The 24,056-nt window shown below is 39.4% G+C and overlaps 1 protein-coding gene and 1 pseudogene across 2 annotated transcripts in view; one reads left to right on the forward strand and one right to left on the reverse strand.

The window, feature by feature from the left end:
- Positions 1-577: 577 nt before the first annotated feature.
- Positions 578-676, reverse strand: LOC124985970 (uncharacterized; annotated as a pseudogene).
- A 3,653-nt stretch (positions 677-4,329) lies between these two features.
- The window catches only part of LOC124984715 (cytochrome P450 2C18), a 28,746-nt gene continuing 9,019 nt past the window's right edge, over positions 4,330-24,056 (forward strand). Inside the window, exons 1-7 of one of the 2 annotated variants that reach the window (XM_047552683.1) lie at positions 4,330-4,478; positions 5,550-5,861; positions 7,009-7,171; positions 7,326-7,475; positions 13,642-13,802; positions 16,427-16,603; positions 22,211-22,352. In XM_047552683.1, the coding sequence (XP_047408639.1) occupies positions 5,694-5,861; positions 7,009-7,171; positions 7,326-7,475; positions 13,642-13,802; positions 16,427-16,603; positions 22,211-22,352 (961 nt within the window). In that variant the 5' untranslated portion in view covers positions 4,330-4,478; positions 5,550-5,693. Of the gene's footprint in view, positions 4,479-4,506; positions 5,031-5,549; positions 5,862-7,008; positions 7,172-7,325; positions 7,476-13,641; positions 13,803-16,426; positions 16,604-22,210; positions 22,353-24,056 lie in introns of those variants that run through there. The other variant, XM_047552684.1, reaches the window with a different exon arrangement.

Below are 24,056 nucleotides of genomic sequence, written 5' to 3' on the forward strand. Positions count from 1 at the left end.
GTGTTAATTTTTCTAAAAAGTATTCAAAAATATATTTTTTAAATATTTTCATTAGTTGTTGATGAACCTTTATTTATCTGTTTGTGATGCTGAGACTCGAACCCAGTGCCTCACACATGCAAGGCAAGCGCTCTACCACCAAGCCACAATCCCAGCCCCAAAAACATTTTTTTTGCTCTTTTTTTTTATCGTAAACAAATGGGATACATGTTGTTTCTCTGTTTGTACATGTCGTAAAGGCGTACCATTTGTGTAATCATAAATTTACATAGGGTAATGCTGTTTGATTCATTCTGTTATTTTTCCCTCCCCCCACCCCTCCCACCCCTCTTTTCCCTCTATACAGTCCTTCCTTCCTCCATTCTTGCCCCCCTCCCTAACCCTAACTCTAACCCTAACACTAACCCTCCCACCCCCCATTATGTGTCATCATCCACTTATTAGCGATATCATTCATCCTTTGGTTTTTTGAGATTGGCTTATCTCACTTAGCATGATAGTCTCCAATTTCATCCATTTGTCTGCAAATGCCATAATTTTATCATTCTTTATGGCTGAGTAATATTCCATTGTATAAAAAAATATGGAACGATTCACGAATCGTTCATCCTTGTGGGCCATGCTAATCTTCTCTGTATCGTTCCAATTTTAGTATATGTGCTGCCCAAGCGAGCACCCAAAAACATTTGATGACCGTAAAATATCTGGTTGACCAACTTTAAGTAAGAAGCAAGATAATGAAAAAAAGACTGAATAAATGTTTTTAAAAAAGACAGTTCTATGCCGAGCGTGGTGATGTGCTCTCATAGTCCCAGATACTCATGAATCTGAGGCTGGAGGATTACTTGACCCCATCAGTTCAAGATCAGCCTGGGTAATGAATGTAGTGAGAACCCCTCACAAAACAAACAAACAAAGTGGGGGAACTGTGGTGCACAGCTGTAATCCCAGCTACGTGGAGGCAGAGGCAGGAGGATTCCAAGTTTGAGGCCAGCCTTGGCAACTTAGTGAGACTCTGACTCAAAATAAAAAATGAAAAGGGCTGGAGATATAGTTCAGTGGTAGGGAGCCTCTGGATTCAATCCCTAGTACCACAGGGAAGTTTGTATTACTTTGTCACTGGGAAGGCTTCAACCTGACGTTTTTCTGGCCATCCATTTGGGTAGTGATAAGAAATGGCTTTGGGGGGCTGGGATTATAGCTCAGCTGGTAGAGTGCCTACCTCGCATGTATAAGCCCTGGGTTCAATCCCCACCAGCACAAAAAAAAAAAAAAAAAAAAGAAAAAGAAAAAAAGAAATGGCTTTGATGTGAGAAACACTGAACTGGGAATGAAATCTGGATTTCAAAACAAGGTATTCTACTAATGCACCGAGTAACTAATTCTTCACCTCTGAAAATAAAATGGAGGTTATCCTAGTGGATCTCTGAAATCCCTTCTGTCTCGAATTATCTTGATTCATTTCTCTATAAAGAGAAAGACCAAGCAAAAGCTTCAGCAGAAGGATGGAGGGACAGAGAAGAGATATCCATGTCTCAAGAAGTAAAATGATTGCTTTAAAGAGAGCCTCTGAGTTTGTTTTATACAAAATAAGGCAGTGCAGGTCTTTTAGAATCTAGAGCTCTGTGAGTCAAGCAGTAAAATAACTTCTTTGTTCTGGATAAAGGCCTTACCAAGACTAGAGATCATTGAAATTCTTTTTTCTTTTTTAAAAATTTGTTCTTATTAGTTATACATGATAGTAGAATGTATTTTGTTGTTGTTGTTGTTTTTTGGGTACCAGGGATTGAACTCAGGAGCACTAGACTCCTGAGTCACAACCCCAGCCCTGTTTTGCGTTTTATTTAGAGATAGGTGCTTAGCACCTCGCTGTTGCTGAGGCTGTCTTTGAACTCACTATCCTCCTTCCTCAGCCTTCCGAGCTGCTGGGATTACAGGCATATGCTACTGTTCCCAGCAAGTAGAATATTTTGACATATTATTCAAATATTCTCATTCTTCTGGTTGTACATAATCTAGAATTACATTGATCATGTAATATGTATGTACATAGGATAGTAGTGTTGGATTCATTCTATTATCTTTCCTATTCCTATTCCCCCTCCCTTCCCTTCACTCTCCTTTATCTAATCCAGAGTACTTTTATTCTTCCCTAACCTCCCTCCTTATTGTGAATTAGTATCCAAATATCAGAGAAAACATTCAGACTTTGGTTTTTGGGGATTTCCTTTTTTCACTTAGCATGATATTCTCCATTATTAAGGCAAATACCATAATTTCATTCTTTTTATTGGTTGAGTAATATTCTATTATGCACATGTACCACATTTTCTTTATATATTCATCTGTTAAAGGGCACCTAGGTTGGTTTCATAGTTTAGCTTTTGTGAATTGAGTTGCTATAAACATTGATGTGGCTGCATCACTGTAATATGCTGATTTTAAGTCTTTGGGGTATAAACCGAGGAGTGGGATAGCTGGGTGAAATGGTGGTTCCATTCCAAGTTTTCTGAGGAATCTACATACTGCTTTCCATAGTGGTTGCACCAATTCGTAGTCCCACCATCAATGTATGATTGTACCTTTCCCCCCACATCCTCACCAATACTTATTATTGCTTGTATTATTGATAATTGCCATTTTGACTGGAGTGAGATGAAATCTTAGAGTAGTTTTGATTTTCATTTCTCTAATTGCTAGAGATGTTGAACATTTTTTCATATGTTTGTTGATTTATTGTATTTCTTCTTCTGTGAAGTGTCTACTGAGTTCTTAAGGTTCTTTGTATTTTTGGTGTTAAGCTTTTTGAGTTCTTTATACATCCTGGAGATTAGTGATCTATGTGAGGTGTGTGTGGTAAAGATTTTCTCCCAATCTGTAGGCTCTCTCTTCACGTTATTGTTTACTTTGCTGAGAAGCTTTTTAGTTTGATTCCAGCCCACTCATTGATTCTTGATTTTACGTCTTGCACTTTAGGAGTCTTGTTAAGGAAGTCAGTTCCTGAGCCGACATGGTGAAGATTTGGGCCTACTTCTTCTTCTATTAGGCGCAGGGTCTCTGTTCTAGTACCTAAGTCCTTGACACTTTGAGTTGAGTTTTGTGCAGGGTGAGAGATAGGGTTAATTTCATTTTACTGCATATGGATCTCCAGTTTTCCCAGCACCATTTGTTGAAGAGGCTATCTTTTCTCCATTGTATGTTTTTGGCACCTTTGTCTAGTATAAGGTAACTCTATTTATGTGGGTTTGTCTCTGGGTCTTCCATTCTGTATCATTGGTCTATGTGTCTGTTTTGGTGCTAATACCATGCCATTTTTGTTACTATAGCTCTGTAATATAATTTAAGGTCTGGTATTGTGATGCTTCCTGCTTCACTTTTCTTGCTAGCGATTGCTTTGACTGTTCTGAGTCTTTTCTGAAATGAATTTCATGACTGCTTTTTCTATTTCTATGAAGAATGTGATTGGAATTTTAATAGGAAATGCATGAAATCTGTAATGCACTTTTTGTAGTATGGCCAATGAAATTCTAAAAGTTATAGAACTAAACTTCTCTGACCTCCCTTTTAATCAACTGGTACTATAATGATTAACTAATCTTATGTTTATTTTGAAAGTCACTGATCAGTCTGAATCATGAAATGTTGAATCATGGCACACAATCAGTAAATATTGAGCAGCCCAATGAAGTTAAGTATTTTGTGTAGAGCGAAAAGTGCAAGGTACATGCTTTCCAGCCTCAGCTCTACCCCACCTGCCATCTGTGTGTTCTTGACCAAAGGTCTGCATCTCCAAGGCCCAACTTCCTCAGTCCTTGCAACGGAATTAAGATTATTTTTGAAACTGGGGATTGAACCCAGGGACACTTAACCACTGAGCCATATCCCCAGCCCTTTTTTAGTCTATTTTAAAATTTTGATAAATTGCTGAGGCTGGCTTTGAACTTGGAATCCTCCTGCCTCAGTCTCCTGAGCCACTGGGATTACAGGCGTGTGCCTCCTGCCTGGCAAGTATATACATTAAAAATGAATTTTAAAATAGAAATAACTGTAGTAATCAATTCAGAACAAGTACACGATGTCTTTGCAAACATGTCTTTGTAATGCATTGCCTTTAGTGATCTAGTGATGCACATCATTCCAGAGATATTTGGAGCCTCACGGTGCATTGTGGCCCTTCTGTGCGGTGGGTCCCATCCTTCACCAAAGCACCTGCCTATCGTTCTGTCTATGATTTCCCTTGCTTGCCGCCCATTACTTTATTCCTTCATTCCCACAAAGACAGGCCAGAAAAGCAACGGGAGCAGCCGCTGTGGCAGGAGGCGACTGGACGTTCTCCGAGACTGGCTCTCCCCCGGGAGAGGGCGGAGAAAGATGGTGGAATGGTGCTCTTCCGCCACTCAGCGCCGGTCCCGAGAGAAACTCCAATTCGAACTTCCATCCACACTCGAAAACCACTTCCCGAGAGCTAAGGAAACCAGGTGAGGGACCACAGCAGCTGAGTATGGCAGGATGACCAGAAAAGTCGCATTGGAAAGGGCAGGAAGGACAGTTTTGCTTTTCCTCTCCAGCCCCGGGCAGCACGGCGCGGAGACGTTCCTTCCCCTGGGGAGAAAGGGAAGGACGTGAGCCCCGGACTTGCATCTTGAGTTAGTGGAGCAAGTTTTCACTTCTGCGGTGAAGAAAAGGGAGAGACTCCAATTTTGAGTTCTTTTCTGTTTTTTATTGGGTGTCCAGAGAAAATAATTTGACCTTGATGTTTTGTGAGCAGCCAGTGTGTTGGACATTCGCAATCACTAAAATTGTTTGGGTTTTGTTCATTTTGCAAAAATTGTTCTCCAGGCAGCTGTGGCGAAGCTACTGCGTATCCAAATCGGCGGCATCAGAAGAGCTCATTCCAACCCCAATTCCACCACCTTTGAGCTGTGTGACACTGAGGGGTCTCTTTCTTGTTCTCTCGGAGTCTCCTTTCCTCATTTGAAAAAAAAAAATTATAATCTCTGCCTTCAGGTGCTTTACAGGGTGTTTTAATGGTGAATAGCATGAATATTGCCGGCTGGGAAGGGAGGTGGGTGGTGGGGAGGGGGAAAAAAAAAAAAAAAAGGAAAGGGAAGGTGTGTATATTTACTAAGCTACTTGCTGAGTGTTGGTTATTCAAGATGTGTGTTATGGTAACTACTTCATGTTAGGCATGTTAGCACAGTACCCTAGAATATTTCAAAAGACTTTCATTTTCAAGGAAAATATTCTAGTGTTTGAGAGGCATTACTGGAGAAACATTGTTTTATGTATAAGGGCTAAAACACATGGTTTGCCCTAATGTCATACATTCTCAAATGGTCATCAGTCTAAGAATCCAGAATGAACAACTTTTTGATCAAATACTTTACTTCATTTGTTCTCAATTCTGACAGCACATTGGAGCCGCCTGGGGTGTTTCAAAAACTAAACAATACCAGGGCCTCACCTCAGACTAGTTACACCAGAATCTTCAGGGTGGGGCTGTGGAAAGGAGATTAAGAATAAGAACGTCTTATTTTCATGTTTTTCAGTTGGGCAGAGTCCATTCAGAAGGAAATTAAGGTGCATGTAGCTGATTGGTCACTGTATCAAAGAGGCACATATTGAATCGGCAGGGAGTGTAATAAGAGCTTTGCATTGCAAGCTTGCAGTTGTGCTAAGAAGAGAGGATTTCAATGGCTCTAGTTGTGGCTCTGGTCATTGGTCTCTCCTGCCTGCTTCTCCTCTCAGTCTGGAGACAGAGATCAGGGAGGGGGAATCTCCCACCTGGTCCCACTCCTCTCCCAATTATTGGAAATATCCTGCAGATAGATGTTAAGGACATCAGCAAATCCTTAACCAATGTAAGTATGTTTTATGATTCTCCGGTGACTTGAAAAGGATGAATAATTATTTCCTGCTTTTAAATAAAATTGATTGTTGGAGGCACATTATTTTATTGTAAAGCATATATTCCCTGTGAGTTATTATTTTTGGTGTGTCATTGTCAGAAATAGCGGAATGATATCATGTGGTTTCCTGGGAGAGTAATATTTAAGTTATAGGTGGACTCAAAATGATAAAGCGGTGCTACCTTTCTTGGTTTCACATTTTTTGCTATGACTTTTTGTCTGAAGTAAATGGTAATGGAAGTTTTGAGATTAAAGATTTTATTTAAAAAGTCATCTGCTGTACATGTTGTGTATTTTGTTTAGATTAGTCATAATAGTTAAACTTCTCCAGAGAAGCAAATTATGTGTGATGTCATACTGTGGGTCTACAATAAGTAAACGTGAATGAAAGAAATAATTAGAGAGGGATAACTGAGTAGTATTAGAATGCTTTGGTTCTGTCTGTGACCTATGAATGTACAGCATGGAAGGAATTGTCCTTTCATGGGATGCTGCATGTCCTCTTGTGCCCACTCTGAGTTAATAATACTGGTGGATTTCAAACTGGTGTGTGCATTCGAATCATCTGGGGAGATGTTTACAACTGGAGATTTCTCTTATTTATCACAGGGTTCTTGAGTCCTATCCCCCAGGGAAGAGCTTAGCAGGAGATCCTGAAGCTGTGTCCTATAGTAGCTGGATATTGGTCCAAATGTGGACATTGAGTACTGTGAAATTGCCCAGGTAGAAGAGATCAACTAAGCCAGGATTCAAATTTGGGTCTTCTATTTGTTAGCTGTGGGAAACTGAAATGAATTTGAATTTTTGAACCTCCGTCTCTTTATGACAGAATAAATAAACTTACCCCAAAATGTTGATTCATTTTTGACAATCTGTGTAGTAATTTCCCTGGCAGTTTCCTGGCAAATGGGAGTCATTGTTTATGTAGAAGCTATAATAATCACCATTTTATTATACTTGAAGTTCAGAAATATTTGAAGTTGTAATTGACAGAATAAAAATATCAACAATGTGATGATATTGGTCTGAATCATGAACAATGTGTAGACCCAATACTGATTTCTTTTGTTGCTCTTTGCATCTACTTTCCATTTTCCAGTTGTCAAAAGTCTATGGCCCTGTGTTCACTCTGTATTTGGGCTGGAAGCCTTCTGTGGTGTTGCATGGATATGATGCAGTGAAGGAAGCCCTGGTTGATCTAGGAGAGGAGTTTTCTGGAAGAGGCAGTTTCCCAGTCTCTGAAAAAGTTAACCGAGGCCTTGGTAAGTGTGCCAGTGCATGAGTGTGCATGAGTGTGCTGGGCAGTGGTCCTGGGAATGAGGCTTGACTTGCTCCCCAGGCAGATTTTGGCCCCACGTCAGTTTCCTCTTCCTTGCCTGGGATTTCCCTTCTAGTTTTTGTTTCCCATTCTGGTAGGAATCCTCTTCAGCAATGGAAAGAGATGGAAGGAACTTCGTCGCTTCTCTCTGGTGACCCTGCGGAATTTTGGGATGGGGAAGAGGAGCATTGAGGATCGTGTTCAAGAGGAAGCCCGCTGCCTTGTGGAGGAGTTGAGGAAGACCAATGGTGGGTGGTGATTCTTTGTTCTGTATCATTGACCATATCACACTGCTCTCTTCTCTAATGACATCCCTGGAAATACTTCGGGGGCAGCCAGATCTTTCATTCAGAGAAGTGGTTGTTAGTCTTCATGTGCAGGAAGGGTGGTGTGGTGCAGAGAGCCAAGGGAGCTTTGTGTATCTGTTGTTTGTACACATGGTGCATAAAGGAAGTGTGGTCATTTAATGCTATTCTGTGTCCAACTTTGTTGTCAGATCATTGTGTCACTAAGAAGGTTTGAATCTTCTTTTGCAGGTGGTTAAAGAATAATGTTTTTCCTATAGTGTAATTGTGGGTTAACTATTCTAAAACGTTTCACTGGTAAACACTTGTCAAGTAGTCCTGATTGTAGTAATCTGCTACCCTTGTGGAGCATGAAATAACTGACATGTGCGTTCGATTAATTGGTCTGCATGTGTACAGCCAGTCTCACTGACTGACAGGTCTGCAGGGTTCTTTCCAATTTTCACCAGTAATTGTGCTGATTTGTGGTTTTGACTCCCTTGGCATCTTTAATGCTCCTTCATGTATTGTGATTTCCTTGTGAACCAATGATTATTTAAAATCTGTTGGTTTGAGTTATTTAATGTTTCTCACAACTTACTGCATTATTTTATATATTTTAAGAAAATTTACACTTTACTCCTTCAAAGTACAAAAATACTGGGTTATAACAAGGACTTATTGAACTGAATTTCAACTCATATTATTAACTCTTTATTCCAGTTTCCTGATTGGAAGATGATTCTGTTTTCAGCTTTCCTTGTATTATTTCCTTGTATTATCTTATTTGTATAGTAATGAGTATTTTTGTTTTCTGATGTTTTGACATCTTGGAGTACCCCAACCAGGGATAGTTAATTCCAAGAGATAGCAAACAGCTTTCCTACCACGTACTTTTGGTGTACAAACCAACCTATCCATAACCCATACCCTCGATCACCTGCTTTATCAAATCATGGTACACCAACCCAATATTCTTGCCTTAAATCACCCCAAGACCAGTTATGGGACAGTTAGTGATCACCCCCATAGCCCAGAGCACATTGAGAGCATTCAAACTGTCAATCCTGAGATTACCCCGTGTACCTACTCTGCCTCACTCATTCCTTCCCAAGCAAACCCCAATAAAGGTCCCCAGCTTTCCTTTTGCTCCTTCTGCCTCCTGTCCAGCTGTGATGCTTCTGGGTGCTGCCTGCCCCTTGGTGGTGGGGAGACCCCTTTCCCTTGAGAACAGCAGCAGATTGTCTTTTCAAGGGCAGCCTGATCTGTTGACCACACCATATCTGAATGAAAACAAAATCCTGCGTGGATTTTAAGACAATTGAATTTTGAGTTAGAAGTTTTATGGTAATTACTGTCCATTCTACTCATTGATGAAATACTTGTCACAATAAATCTGGTTTTCAGCTTGGATTCTGAATTACTCTGGTAATTAATGATCTCTTCTCAAGAAGGTGAAAAGTAAGATTGAAAATCAGATTTTCACTGTGAGTCATACTACTGCCTCTGGAAAACTCAAATTGACAATTATAAATTATCCCCTATCTTCCAGGCTAAAATAAAATTTTAGTGTCCTGTTGTTTCAGCTGACAAGGAACCTGGCATAAGAGCAGTTAACTACTAAAGATGCTTCTATTGTTGAATTCCCTATTTTTCTTCACATTTAAAAAAATTGACACATAATAATTCCACATATTTTGTACATATTTTGGGGGTGTAATGTGATAAATTGACACATGCATATAGTTTTTTTTAATTGTAAACAAATGGGATACATGTTGTTTCTCTGTACATGGAGTAAAGGTATACCATTTGTGTAATCATAAATTTACATAGGGTAATGTTGTTTGATTCATTCTGTTTTTTTTCCCTTTCCCCCCCACCCCTCCCACCCCTCTTTTCCCTCTATACAATCCTTCCTTCCTCCATTCTTGCCCCCCTCCCTAACCCTAACCCTAACCCTAACACTAACACTAACCCCTCCCACCCCTATTATGTGTCATCATCCGCTTATCAGCGAGATCATTCGTCCTTTGGTTTTTTGAGATTGGCTTAGCTCACTTAGCATGATATTCTCCAATTTCATCCATTTGCCTGCAAATGCCATAATTTTATCATTCTTTATGACTGAGTAATGTTCCATTGTATAAATATACCACAGTTTCTTTATCCATTCATCAACTGAAGGGCATCTAGGTTGGTTCCACAGTCTGGCTATTGTGAATTGAGCAGCAATGAATATTGATGTGGCTGTATTTCTGTAGTATGCTGATTTTAAGTCCTTTGGGTATAGGCCAAGGAGTGGGATAGCTGGGTCAAATGGTGGTTCCATTCCAAGCTTTCTGAGGAATCTCCATACTGCTTTCCAGAGTGGCTGCACTAATTTGCAATCCCACCAGCAATGTATGAGTGTACCTTTTCATATAGTTTTTTTTTTTTTTTTGGGTGCTGGGGATCGAACCCAGGGCCTTATGCTTACAAGGCAAGCACTCTACCGACTGAGCTATCTCCGCAGCCCCTTCATATAGTTTTTAATGATAAAATTAAGGTACTTAGCATTTCCATCACCATAAACATTTATCATTTTTTTTGGGACAATTTGAATTCCTTTCTTCTAGTGCTTTGTAAAATATATATAAATTGATGTTAACTACAGTTACCCTACTGTGCTGTAGAACACTGGAATTGAACTATATTTGGAATCCTCCTATTGAACTATATTTTGGTATCCATTATCCAACCTCTCTCCATTCTCCCTCCTCCCTACCCCTTCCTATAATCCAGTAACCACTAATCTGCTTTCCTCTTCTATGACATCAAGTTTTTTAACTTCCATGCATGAGTGAGAATGTGCAATGTTTGTCTTTTGGTGCCTGACTTATGTCACTTAAAACAATGTCCTCCAATTTCATCTGTTTTACTGCAAACAATAAAATTTCATTTTTTTTTTTTGGTGACTGAATAAGATTCTCTTGTGCATACATGCCACAATTGCTTTATGCATCCATTCCCTGTGGACATCTCTGTTGAGTTCGTCTTTTGGCTAGTGTGGATAGTCTGTCAACACTTTCAATTCAAGTCTCCCTTGATTATATCTATAATCTAAATTTGTGGACTTTTCACATTTAACGTTTATTGATGATTTGATTACAACATTCTCATTTAAATGTCCAAAAAAGAAAAGATGTCCTCTGCCTTTTCTTTTTCTATAAAATGAGGGAATTGACCTAAATGATGGTTAAATTAAAAAATGTGTAACATACAGTGTTCTGTTGATGGCTACATAGAGCGATAACTCAGACTTCCACAAGAGGGCAGGCTTTGCCCAAGTAAGTTAAACCTGGGGTCTGGTGATGATGGACACTATTTCCTAGAACCCGACATTTTTTCTCCCCTTTCAATATTGAAATAAAGAAATAGAAGGACTCTATCAGTTTAACCCTTTGTGTTTACCCTATCCGTGATTTAAATTTTAAACGAACTTTTCTTATTTCCCTTTTATTTTAGGCGAGCAAAATCCATCTTAGAATTTTTGCTCACTTTCATTAGTTTTTCTTTTCATATAACATGGATGCTTTTGCCTTTGGACATTTGCTCCATCAAATATTTGCGTTTCCTATAGCTATTCTCTTTCTTTAGTCTTCCCCTCTCCTGGCTCTACATACAGTTCCTTCATCTATTCCCCATAATCTGTGCTCCCCAAGGAGGGGTCTGTATGATGGTGGTGTTGATTCCCATTATAACTTAAAGGGAAACTGTCAGAATGTCCAGAGCGCTTGATGTTCTGAAGGAGAAGGATGGCTTCAGATTCCTTGCTGCGGGAACCCACTTCGGTGGCACCGACCTTTATTTCTAGGTGGGACAATGTAACTACAGAAGGAAAAGGGATGGCATCTGCATCATAAATCCCCACAGGACCTGGGAGGAGCTTCTGCTGGCAGCTTGTGCCCTTGTTGCCATTGACAACCCTGCTGACATCAGTGTCATATCCTCCAGGAATACTGTAATACTGTCCCCGGGACTGTGCTGCAGTTTTCTACTACCCCCGGAGCCACTCCTGTTGCTGGCCACTTCACCCCTGGAGCTTCACTAACCAGTTCCAGGCTGCCTTCCGGGAACTGCGTCTTCTGGTGGTTTCCGATTCCCGGGCTGACACCCGCCTCTTACAGAGGCATCTTACGTCAACCTGCCTGCCATTGGCTCTGTGCAACACAGATTCTTCTCTGCTCCGTGTGGACATCGCCACTCTGTGCGACAACAAGGGGGCTCACTCTCTGGGTCTGATGTGGAGGATGCTGGCCTGGGAAGGTCTGTGTCTGTATAGCACCAGCTCCGGTGAAAACCCATGGCAGGTTATACCTGGTCTCTGCTTCTGCAGAGATCCCAAAGAGGTGGAAAAGAAAGAGCAGGCACTGCTGAAAAAGCTGTGAACAAAGAGGAATTTCAGGGTGAATGAACTGCACCAGCTCCTGAGTGCCCTGCTGCTCAACCTGAGGTTGCGGACTAGTCCAAAAACTGCAGGTGCCCTCTGAGTCTCTCTGGCAGTTCCCTGCTGGAGACTGGAGCAGTCCCTGACGGTCTGCAGCTTCCACTGCTCAGACCACCCAGTGGTCATGAGCGCTTCTTCTTTTTTAAATTTAATTTGATTTAATTTTTAGAATTATACATGATAGTAGAATCCTTTTGATATTGCTATACAAGCATGGGATACGTCTTATTCTAATTAGGACCCTGGTCTTGTGGATGTGCACGATGGTGAGATTCACTGTGGTATATTCATATATGTATGTAGGAAAGTTTTGTCAGATTCAGTCTACTGTCTTTCCTTGTCCTATCCCCCTCCCTTCCTATTTCCCTTTGTCTAATCTACTGAACTGCTATTCCCCCACCACCCCCTCTATTGTGGGTTAGTTTCCACATATCAGAGAACATTCGATCTTTGTTTTTTTTTAGGATTGATTTATTTCACTTAACATGACAGTTCCCAGGTCCATTCATTTACCAGCAGATGTCATAAGGTCATTCTTTCTTTATGGCTGAGTAATACTCCATCGTGTTTATATACCACAATTTCTTTATCCATTTATCTGTTGAAGGGCACTGAGGTTGGCTCCATAGCTTAGCTATAGTGAATTGAGCTGCTATAAACTTTGGTGTGACTGTGTCACTGTAGTATGCTGATTTTGAATCATTTGGACATATACCAAGGAGAGGAATAACTAGGTCAAAATGTGGTTCCATTCCTAGATTTTGAGGAATCTCTGTACTGCTTTCCAGAGTAGTTGCACCAATTTGCAGTCCTACCAATAACATATGAGTGTACCTTTTCCCCACATCCTTGCCAACATTTATTGTTACTTATATTCTTGATAATTGCCATTCTGGTTAGAGTGAGATGAAATCTCAGTATAATTTTAATTTGCATTTTTCCAATTTTGTTGAGCTGTTCTTCTAAAGATAGTTAAGCAAAATGGAAATAAGGCTATGGAAAATAACACCATTTAAAAAAATGTTTCTGGGTTACCATTTTCTTCCTTTCTATATAACTGGCTATAAGTTTTCTAGAGTGATGTAATTTATGCTGATAACTTGAATTATTAGGTATTTTAAAAAGTGACCTCTTTACATTTTTTTCTTTTGCCTTCCAAAGTAATTGTCAACCACCAGGGGCTATGGTGCATGCCTATAATCCCAGCAATTTGGGATGCTGAGGCAGAAGGATCACAAGTTTGAGGCCAACCTCAACAATGTAGCAAGGGCCTAAGCAACTTAGTGAGATCCTGTCTCAAAATAAAAAGTAGAGAGGGCTAAGGATGTGGCTTAGTACCTGTAGGTTTAATCCCCAGTAAAGAAAATTGTCACCTTGGGTTAGAATCACGTAAACAAAGATAGTGATGCCAACAGTCTATTGGATAAGTGTTATTAAATAAACTAGGATGGAAAGATAAATTCAGATTTAAAGGAAAGAGATGTGTTGATTTTCAGTATGCTGAAGTTTTTGCTGAAAGTGAATTTTTAGGTAGATACTGTCTTAGATTTTCTAAACTTATCTTTACCTGTTATTAGAGACAAAGTGTCTCATGTATATACATGTATATTAATGATTTTTTTCATGTTTCCAATTTTTCAGGCTCACCCTGTGATCCCACCTTTATCCTGGGTTGTGCTCCCTGCAATGTGATCTGCTCCATTATTTTCCAGAAACGTTTTGATTATAAAGATCAACATTTTCTTAACTTGATGGAAAAATTCAATGAAAACCTCAGACTTATGAGCTCCCCATGGATCCAGGTGAGATCTAGAGCTTACCTTTTGGAGAAACCATTTATGCTCTTTTCTCTGACAAGTCCACAGTTCCAGGCCTGATCTATGAAGTGAATGTTTGAAAATTGGATATTTTATATACTCGGATTTGGTAACCCTGGAAATCACATTTCTCCTTCTCTTTAGGGTTTTAAAAATTTTTTTGCTTGCTCTTGTTTTTATTTTCTTTTTTGTTGTTATTTACTTTTTGTGTTCCATAGACTGTAGGTATTGAGTGACTTTCTAAATACTTAAAAAAAAAAAATCTCTGTTCTTTCTCATGTGTTATCTCTGAAGTTTCTGATTCTTTAGTTCAGCTAGTTTTCGGTACTGGGAATTGAATCCAGAGCTTTATGCCAAGTGCTGTACCACTGAGCTACTTTCTTGGATCTTTCCAATTTTTTTTGTATTGTGACAGGATATTGCTACATTAAGATCCTTCTGCCTCAGTCCCCTGATTAGCTGGCATTCTAGGCTTGCACTACCTTGCGAGGCTGTGTTAGGTTAGTTTTGATAGAGATTTCCTTGACTGTGAGAAGAAGAAGGGGTGGGAAGGAGAAGGAGAGACAGAGATAGAAAAGGGGAGTGAGGGGGCTGGAGTTGTGGCTCAGTGGTAGAGCGCTTGCCTAGCATGTGTGAGGCACTGGGTTCGATTCTCAGCACCACATATAAATAAAAGAATAAAATAAAGAGCTATCAACATCTAAAAAAATATTAAAAAAAAAAAAAAGAAAAGGGGAGTGAGGGAAAAACTAGAAGAGGGGGATAGAGAGAGAGTGAAAATGAGAGAGAGAGAGTGTGAAAAGAAGCAAAGAAAGAAAAAGAAGGAAAGAAAGAAGGAAGGAAGGGAGGGAGGAACTTCCTCCAGATTGGCTCTATGCTGGGCACTCCTTGTTATAGCCTGCACTTGCTCTTAAGCAGCCTAGAAGTCAGCAGAGGTGAAAACTTCAGGTCTTTTCTTAGCCCTTGTCCTGCCCTGGGCCTGTCCGTAATTTGCTTGGATTTATCAGAATGTGTGGGTGCTTTCGAGTGCCCTCATTTTTCAAAGATACGCTCTCCCAAGGTTTCTTTCCCAGGCTGTTGTGCCTTAGCTGTACTCTTTTGCCCTGGCTGGCTCAGGGTTGCTTAGTGGCACTGTAAGTTGAAAAATATTTTTTCCGGGTAGGGCATTTTGAGGTTTTTGATGCTGCCCTTTGCTTTTCCACCCTAGTGAATTCTGACTTTGATGAAAGAGACACACGTGCTTTGCTTCTGTCCTTCAGGTAGTCCTTGATAGTTGAGAACAGAGAAGCACAATCTCTGTTCCTCTGGAACAAGAACCCGGGTCCCTCACTGGACACAGGGCTGTCCTCATTAAGGCCACTGCCAGGCTGAGGAGGGGGGTGGGAGGAGCAGCAGCAATGCCACAGTTTTCTGAGTTTTTAGATTATTTTCCTTTTTGTCCATTTGTTTTCCCCTTTGTTGTTGGAAACATCTGACTGTCTCAGATTTCTGACAAAGTTGATTCTGCCAGAATTTCCATGATGTTTTGCAATTATTTTGTGGGCTGGGCTGGGCTGTCTACTGTGCCTCCTGTGAAGTAAACACTTAGACACCAGAGTGCTGTCCAAATCCTAGTGTCATGGTGTGAACCTCTCAGAAAGGTAGACAAGCCCTTCATTTTTACAAAGAAGACAAATACCTGAGTCTCAGAGTGGAATTCAAGCCCAGTGACTGGTGGTTTTTCCAAAAACCTCTGTTTCCAGGCAGCACTTTGGTGATTGCCCCAAAGTGTGCCCAGGCCCTCAGTGGACATCCAGGGCTTCTGTTGAAAAGTTTCCATCACCCACAGGCATGTCTGCCAGTCAGCACTAGAGACCTCTTCACCAGGCAGAAATATCCTAATCTAGAAGATCAAGGGTGGAGAATGTTAGGGACACGGCTGCTGCCAGGATCCTCTGGGCAGTGGGGTGTTTGATGCTCAGCGGGGATCCTGGTTGAGAAAGTGACCAGGGTCCAGATCACAGAATGATTGGGTTTTGGTGTGAATGAACCATAAGCAAACATCACAGTATTGCCCTGTGTTGAGCTGGTGTGCCCTATAATCTGCCTAAAAGATAATTGCATGATTTTATAGGAGTCATTTAACCACTCTGTGACATGTGCTTGTCTATAAAATGCTGTGTTGGTTTTCATGGTATCTTTGCACCCAGCCCAGTTACAAAGTCATGATCCTATTCCTGAGGCTTACTGCTGGTAGAAGAAATAGCAGGGAGTGTCTGTGTGCTCTGTGTCAGGTTGCAAGTGTCCTTAACCTCTGTGCTGACCATGAGTGATAGCAATTCATGCCATTCTGTATTTCAAGGTTGCAAATAAAAATGGGAGAATTGACACAGAGATATTTTAATGATGTAAAAACTGTGTACGTATCAGACATTCTTATTGTGTTTGATGAGGTGGTGGGTTTACTCCCATCTCCCTGTCAGCATGGAGGTTTCCTTGGTATGGCAATCACCCGCTGCTCAAGTTGGAGACCATTTTTTGTTCACTCCAGTTTTATTTGTATTTTTATTGTATTTATCTATGTCTTCATTACATGGTTTTAATTTAATAAATGTCTTTTAATCTTTAAGGTCTACAATACTTTCCCTGCTCTCATTGATTATCTCCCAGGGAGTCATAACAAAATTATTAAAAATTTTGCTTATGTAAAAAGTTATGTTTTGGAGAAAGTAAAAGAGCACCAAGAATCTCTGGATGTCAACAATCCTCGGGACTTCATTGATTGCTTCCTGATCAAAATGGAGCAGGTAGAATGTCATTTGCTTGCATTTTATGGATCATTGATAAATTCTTTACTTTTTGGGGATGTAACTGGTCAGGCAAGAAATACTTAATAAGCTCTTAAGTACCTATTGTGTTATGTAAGTGGATCTGGACTAAGCATCGTGGAAGATTTAAAACTGAATTATTTAACATTTAGAGTACGTGGACACTGTTTTTAAGCACCAATAATCTCTTTGAGTAAAGACAGAATGTACATCTCAGGTTAAGATGGAAATACCAACCTGTTAGAAAATACAAAATATCAAGCCACAAAAGTGAACACAGACACATCACACAGCATATGGGAGAATAAAAAGGAAGTTTTTAACTTAAGTGGGTTTTTTTAGCCAACTTTTTCATCACTGGGACCGAAAGACCTGACAAGAACAATTTCGAAGGAGAAAAAGTTTATTTGGGACTCATCGTTTTAGAGGTCTCAGTCCCTAGACAGCTGATTCCATTGCTTTGGGTCTAAGATGAAGCAGAACATCTTGGGAAGAGTGTGGAGGAGAAAAGCAGCTCAGGATATGGCCACCAGAAAGCTGAGAGAAAACTCCACTAACCAGGGACAAAATATAAACACCAAAGGCACACCCCCAGAGACCTGCCTCCTCCAGCCACACCCTACCTGCCTACAGGTATCACTTAGTTAATCCACATCAGTGGATTAAGCCTTTGATTAGATTACACTTCTCATCCCCTAACCATTTCACCTCTACGTGTTCTTGCATTATCTCACACATGATCTTTTGGGGGACACCACATATCCAAACCAAGGTGTACTTCCTACATTTCTCGAGGTTTGATATAGATCTTCAGGTATTTGCAGTGAGAAGCATAGGAGGGAATTTTAGATGGAGAGTGAGGTAGTAATAAGTTAAGATGTGTGTGGTGGCAGAGATAGAGGAGAGAAGCCTTCACTGAGTGCCACTGGAAATCAACTTGAACAGGATAATGAGGCGAAGATGTTTGTTAAATACCCTGCAAACCTGACTGTTGGCATGAAGAGTTTTGATTTGACCAGGTATGTATGGGCCATAATAATAATGTAATGCAAGGAAAATTATCCTGGGAGTTCTGTGGAATGGTCTATATGGTGACAGTTGAGCTTAGAGACTAGCTATGAGATTTTTCATCTGTTTGCACTTTGGCTTAATAAATGTCTGGATTATAGAAATGTAGGTTATGAAATTCAAGGTATCCATCATATAATATTCTCAGAGATTTATAGATTTTCCTTTTAGTTAGTGAAGTAGATGGGAGCCAAGTAACAGGAACTGTATGGGAAATTCCAGTGAGACAGTTATGACGTTTGATAAGTTTAACCAAGGAGGGAAAGACTGGGATATTTGACTTGAATGATTGTCCACTGAATGAGGGTCAATTTGGAAACTGAGAAGCACGTAAGGACACTTGTATAGATACAAAGTCCTCCTTGACTGGAAGAGGACAGATGCAGAAGAATCTGGAAAGAACCAACCATAGAGAATAACTCCATCCTCTGTGGCCACTATCATTTGACTCCGCCACTTTTTAACACTGGGAAAAAAGTAAGTCAGTGTGCTAAAGTGACAAGGAATCAAAGTGCCGATGAGGGTGACTTTCAGAGAATTGTCTGGGGAATTGTATATGAATTTGAGCTTGGACTGCTGTAGATGGAGTGAAAAAGAGGGAATAGTTCCTAGAAAATGGGGAAGAGAAGCAGCAAATCACTCTGACTCTCTGCCTTTTCTGTTTCTAGCGTAAGATGATCATTTTCATTCAGGGCCTAATTAATTTGAAAATCTCATTAAAAGTATGGACCTCTTACCAAAAGCGTGCACCTAGATGAGTTCTTTATATTTGATACACATTGAGAGGAATTTTCTTAATGCCATTAAGCTTCACCCTGAAGCTCAGGTTACATACTCCAAGGTCTCTTATACTTCAGTCACCAAAGGCTGTTTCCTCAATACTGTATTTAAAAACTGTGTTGTTCCTTGAAGCTCAGTATAGTATTCAAAATATAGCTTATTTTATTTTTTTATTAATATTTTTTTAGGTCTCATTTACATACTTGCTCTATATAGATTTTAAGTATAGTTTAATATTTTTACTTTTTTTCAGAGTTGTGGAACCCCAATTATAATCAATTTCAGAACATGTTCATTACCTAGAAAAAAAAACCCCACGTGTTTTGCAGTCTCTTCCTTTGCCCCCAAGCCTTCAGCTTTAGGCAATACTATTCTATCTTCTGTGTCTATGGATTTGCTCTTCTGTACACTTCATAGGAATGGAATTACACAGTGTATGGTCTTCTGTGAGTATCTTTGTTCTCTTGTCATAAACCTTTCAAGATACATTGATATAGCAGGTATCAGTACCTCCTTCCTTTTATGGTAGAAAAATATTTCAGTGTCTCAATCTGTTATATATAATGCCTTTCATTAGTTGATGGACATTTAATTGTTCCCATTCTTTGTCTATTATGAATAATACTGGTATGGATATTTGTGTATAAGGTATTGGTTATACATGTTTTCATTTTTCTAGGGATTCCACATCATGGTGGAATTGCTTGCTGATATCACATCTCTATGTTTAGCATTTGAGGTGCAAAGACCTAAATGTAAGAGCTAAAAATATGAAAACCTAGATGAAGATTTAGGCATGAAATTGGCTCCACCATTTTATAATCTCATTGCAGTATATGGGTGCTCCAGTTTTCCTGCCTTCTCACCTAGGTGTTGTATTTTTTATTCCAGTCATCCTAGAGGGTGTGAAGTGCTCTTTCATTGTGTGTGTGTGTGTGTGTGTGTGTGTGTTTGGTACCAGAAATTGAACCCAGGGGTGCTTTACCACTGAGCCACATCCCTAGCCCTTTTTATTTTATTTTTTATTTTGAGCCAGGATCTTAAGTTGCCTTAGGCATACATATCTAGATATACATTCCTCATACCGATACAAGGATTTGAAGATATTTTTCTGCCATTTTATGTATCGTATTTTCAATTTCTTTAAAATGTCTTTTGAAATAGAAAAGTTTTCTTCTTGCGTGAAACTCCAGTTTGACTGCTTGTGATTGTTTTGGGTCATAACTAAGAAACGGTTACCTAAACTGAAGTCATGAAAGTTTACTCTAGGGTTTTTTTGTGAGAGTTTTACAATTTTAACTGTTACATTTATGTACGTGATTCACTTTTAGCTAAATTTTCATTGTGGTGTGAGGTATGGTTCCAGCTTCATTCTTTTACCTGTGAATATCCAGTCATCCCAACATCTTTTGTTGAAAGTATGTATTTGAGATTTCTCCTCCTCCTCTTTTTCTTCTTTTTCTCTTCCTTCTCCTCCTCCTCCAACTTCCCCGTAGAACAGTTATTGGTGTGTTCCATAAGCCATGATGTATTGTTTCCATTATCAATAACAACTGTCTATATGCAACAGCAGGATATTCTTTAGTTTTCTTTATAATTTTTTCTTTAACCCAATAGTTGTTCTGGAATATATTGTCTAATTTCCATGCAGTTTTGATTTATAGTCTTGATTCCTCTGATTATTGATTTTTAGATTCATATCTTTGTGGTCTGAAGAATTAATTTGATATAATTTCAGTCTTTTTAATTTTGTTAAGATTAGTTTTGTGGTCTAACATATGATCTGTCTGGGAGAATGTTCTATGTGCACTTGAGAAGAATGAGTATAGCACTATTGTTGGATAGAATAGTTTATATGTCTATTAAGTCCATTTGGTCTGAAGTGTAGTTTCAGTCCAATATTTTTATACTGAATTTTCATCCATATTATCTGTTTATTGTTGAAAGTGGGATATTGGAATCCCTTCTATTTTTGTGTTGTAATCTACGCATTCCCTCAGACCTCTTAATGTTTGCTATAAATGTTTATGTGCTCCAATGTTGGGTGCATACATATTTACAATTGTCATAGTATTGATGAATTAATCACTTTATCACTTGATGAATTAAACACTTTATCACTTTATAATAACCTTCTTTGTCTCTTTTTAGTGTTTGACCTAGTTTGTTTTGTGATAAAGTGATGAATTAATCACTTTATCACTTCATAATGACCTTCTTTGTCTCTTTTTAGTGTTTGACCTAGTTTGTTTTGTCTGATATAGGTATAGCTACCTCTGCTCTCTTTTGGTTTTCATTTGCCTGGAATGTCTTTTCCATCCCTTCACTTTCAGTCTGAGTGTCCTTGAAGGTGAAGTGAGTCTCGCATGGGTGTCATGCAGTTGGATTTTATTTCTTAATGCACTCTCTCCTCACAGTGAAACTGTGATCGGGTGTTTGTCTTCAGCTCTCTCTCCACTAATCTAAGGGGAGGATCCACAAATGCGTGCACCACAAATTCCAATGATTCTCTGATTCTGGGCAGATAGCTGCTGGAAGTGGGCTTACTGTATATCCATCTCTTTGTTTTCTGTGATTTAAGGACACAACCAGAGCTAGGTGATTAAGGAGGTGGTTGCTTATGTGAAAGCTATAGAAGTTGTGGTGCTCAGTGCATAGACAAACCCCTTCCACTATAGATGGGTAGACTTGTTTTTATCATGGGGGGCATCATGAGGGAAGACTAAGGAAGTACCAAGCTCTTCTCAGGCTGTTAGAGGTCTACTCTTTGTTGGTTTGGTTCCCTGATACAGGCTAGTTAGCAGCTCAGCTATGAGTGGCAGCAGTTGGCAGAGTATGCCAGCACATCTCTTCCAGATAGAAACTCTGAACTTTGACTTTTATACTCCTATCTGCCTCAATTATTGGGTATAAATCCCCTGGAAGTGCTTGTGCTCCTGTATAGACTCCTGTAGGCCTAATTTCTCCCAGAGTTGATAAATTTAGAGTAAACCATGAGGAACTTTTGATTTAGGGTGTTATAATTGTGTTCCAAACCTGCCTCTCCTCCAGGTGTTGGGGATTTCATCCCAGATTATATGGTACAGTGTATGGAGTGGGATCAGACTTAAGTATACAGTAGCTTTTCCTACCTGTTAGGTGTAGATGTTTTCTCAGTTGCTTAGTGTGTAGGAATCATTCCACTTGATTCTGAGTTTATCTCACAGGCAGTTGATACAGAAATAAATGCTTACTTAGTGCACCTGTGGGTACAGGGAGAGTCAGGAGCCTTTTATTCTGCTACATTGCCTAATTGCAAACTCTTTTTTTTTTCTGGCTTATAACATTTTTCAAGATTTGGCTTTAATATCAACATTTCTATTAATTAAAATTGTGTGTGTATACAAACAGGAGAAAACCCAATTTAATAATGGCATCACAAAATGGTGTATTTATCTCATATCTCAGGAACCTCATGTTGATTACTGTAGAACGAGTGCAGTAGCCCTAAAGCATTATGGACTCAGGTGCTTGTCCTTTTTCCTTACTACATTTTTTACACGAGTTGTCTTCTCCCCTTCCTTTTCCTTCTGTGTGGTGCTATATTCACTGCTATCCTATGTGATTATTGCAGTTTTAACACTAGATTCTGCATTGTCTAAGTTTTCTTGTTTTTAGAACAATCTGAGTTATTTTGGATTTATTATAATTAATATGCTGGAAAATTATCAAATAATGAAATAATCATGTAATTCCTAGGAAAAGGACAATCAACAGTCTGAATTTACCATTGAAAACTTGTTAACAACTGTAACTGATGTGTTTGGAGCAGGAACAGAGACAACAAGCACCACTATGAGATATGGACTTCTGCTCCTGCTGAAGCATACAGAGATTACAGGTATGACTACATACAGTGAACAGGGTGAATTTCAGAAAGATGTGAAGATGCCGAGAGTGTCTTCATCCTGGGTCTCTGAGAGAAGCTCTAGTATTGAAATTTCTGTGCCACTAGCTATAATTTGTATAAATATGATGAAGACATAAAAATAAGACTATTTCATAATAGGAGGTGACTGAGAGAAGGGGTGAGCAGAAGCAAAGGCATCCAAACTTTAGGTATTAGTGACAAAGTATTCTGGGTAAAGCATCCAGTACAAGCATCATGAATTGGCCTAAGCTTATATATTGGTTTTTTGAGTAATAGAGCACCTTCTTCTTCTTCTTTTTTTTTTTTTTTTTTTGTACCAGGGATTGAACTCAGGGGCATTGAGCCACATCCCTAGCCCTTTTTTATTTTCTTTTTTGAGATAGGGTCTCACTAGGTTGCTTACAGTCTTGCTAAGTTGCTGAGGCTGGATCAAACCTGTGATCCTCTTGCTTCAGCCTCCCGAGCTGCTGGGATTATAGGCATGTACCACCATGCCTGGCAATTGACCACTTTCAATGATGTGTTAGTCCATTTTTTTTTTTTTGGCTATAACAAAATAGCTGATGCTGGGTACTTTATAAAGAACAGAGGTTGATTAGCTTGCCATTCTGGAGATTTGAGACCATGGCACTGACATCTGCTCAGCTCTAGTGAGGGTTTCATGGTGGATGGCATCAGAGTTGTATGAACACATATGAGAGTGGTGAGTGGTCCATGCAGAAAAGAGATTTAGGGTAAGAACTAGACTTTCTTATAACAACCCATTCTCCTGGGAGGTAATTCACTCTGTGAGGCCACCTTAATACCTTCTTAGGGTAGAACTCCTGTGACCTAATTACCTCCCATCAGGCCCCAGCTCTTAAAGGTTTCACCATGTTTCATTGCTATGTTGGGGACCAAGCTTCTAGCAGATGACACTTGGGAGAAACCTCAAAAACCATATCAAATCATAGTAGTATATTCTTAAAGATCTTTCCTTACTCTGAAAGTATTTTAATGCTGGTGCAGGGAAGACACAAACTTTGTTTATTTAAGCATAGTGATATTCTAGAGATATGATAAACAGCCTGAGAAAATTTCTAATCTTGGAATTATTTTAAAAGGTTAGAGTTATAAGAAGAGTATTTACTATTGAGGCAGAAGATGTGCCCAAAGAATTTTATTTTATTTTATTTTATTTTATTTTATTTTTTTTGGGTGCTGGGAATTGAACCCAGGGCCCTGTGCTTGCAAGGCAAGCACTCTACCGACTGAGCCATCTCCTCACCCCCAAATAATTTTATTATTCTAGAATTCTGAGTACAGAAAAATGTATTTGTCAAGGTAAGGATTTTTCTTAGGGTCAATTCTTCTTTCTTTTAAAATACTTAACTTTTTTTTTTTTTTGGTAACAGGGATTGAACCCAGGAGCACTTAACCACTGAGCCACAAGCCCTTTTTAAAAAATATTTTATTTAGAAACAGGGTCTTGCTAAGTTGCTTAGGGCCTTGCTACGTTGCTGAGGCTGGCTTTGAACTCGAGATCCTCCTGCCTCAGCCTCCCAAGTTGCTGGAATTACAAGCATGCACCACCCTGCAAGAACACTTAACATTATTTAAAAACTGATTTGCCTTTAAAAGGTTCTGGTTCTGCATAGTAGATTAGCCACACCCTTTACATTTTTAATTAATTAC

This window comes from Sciurus carolinensis, chromosome 5 (genome assembly GCF_902686445.1).
Source record: "Sciurus carolinensis chromosome 5, mSciCar1.2, whole genome shotgun sequence".
NCBI lineage: Eukaryota > Metazoa > Chordata > Mammalia > Rodentia > Sciuridae > Sciurus > Sciurus carolinensis.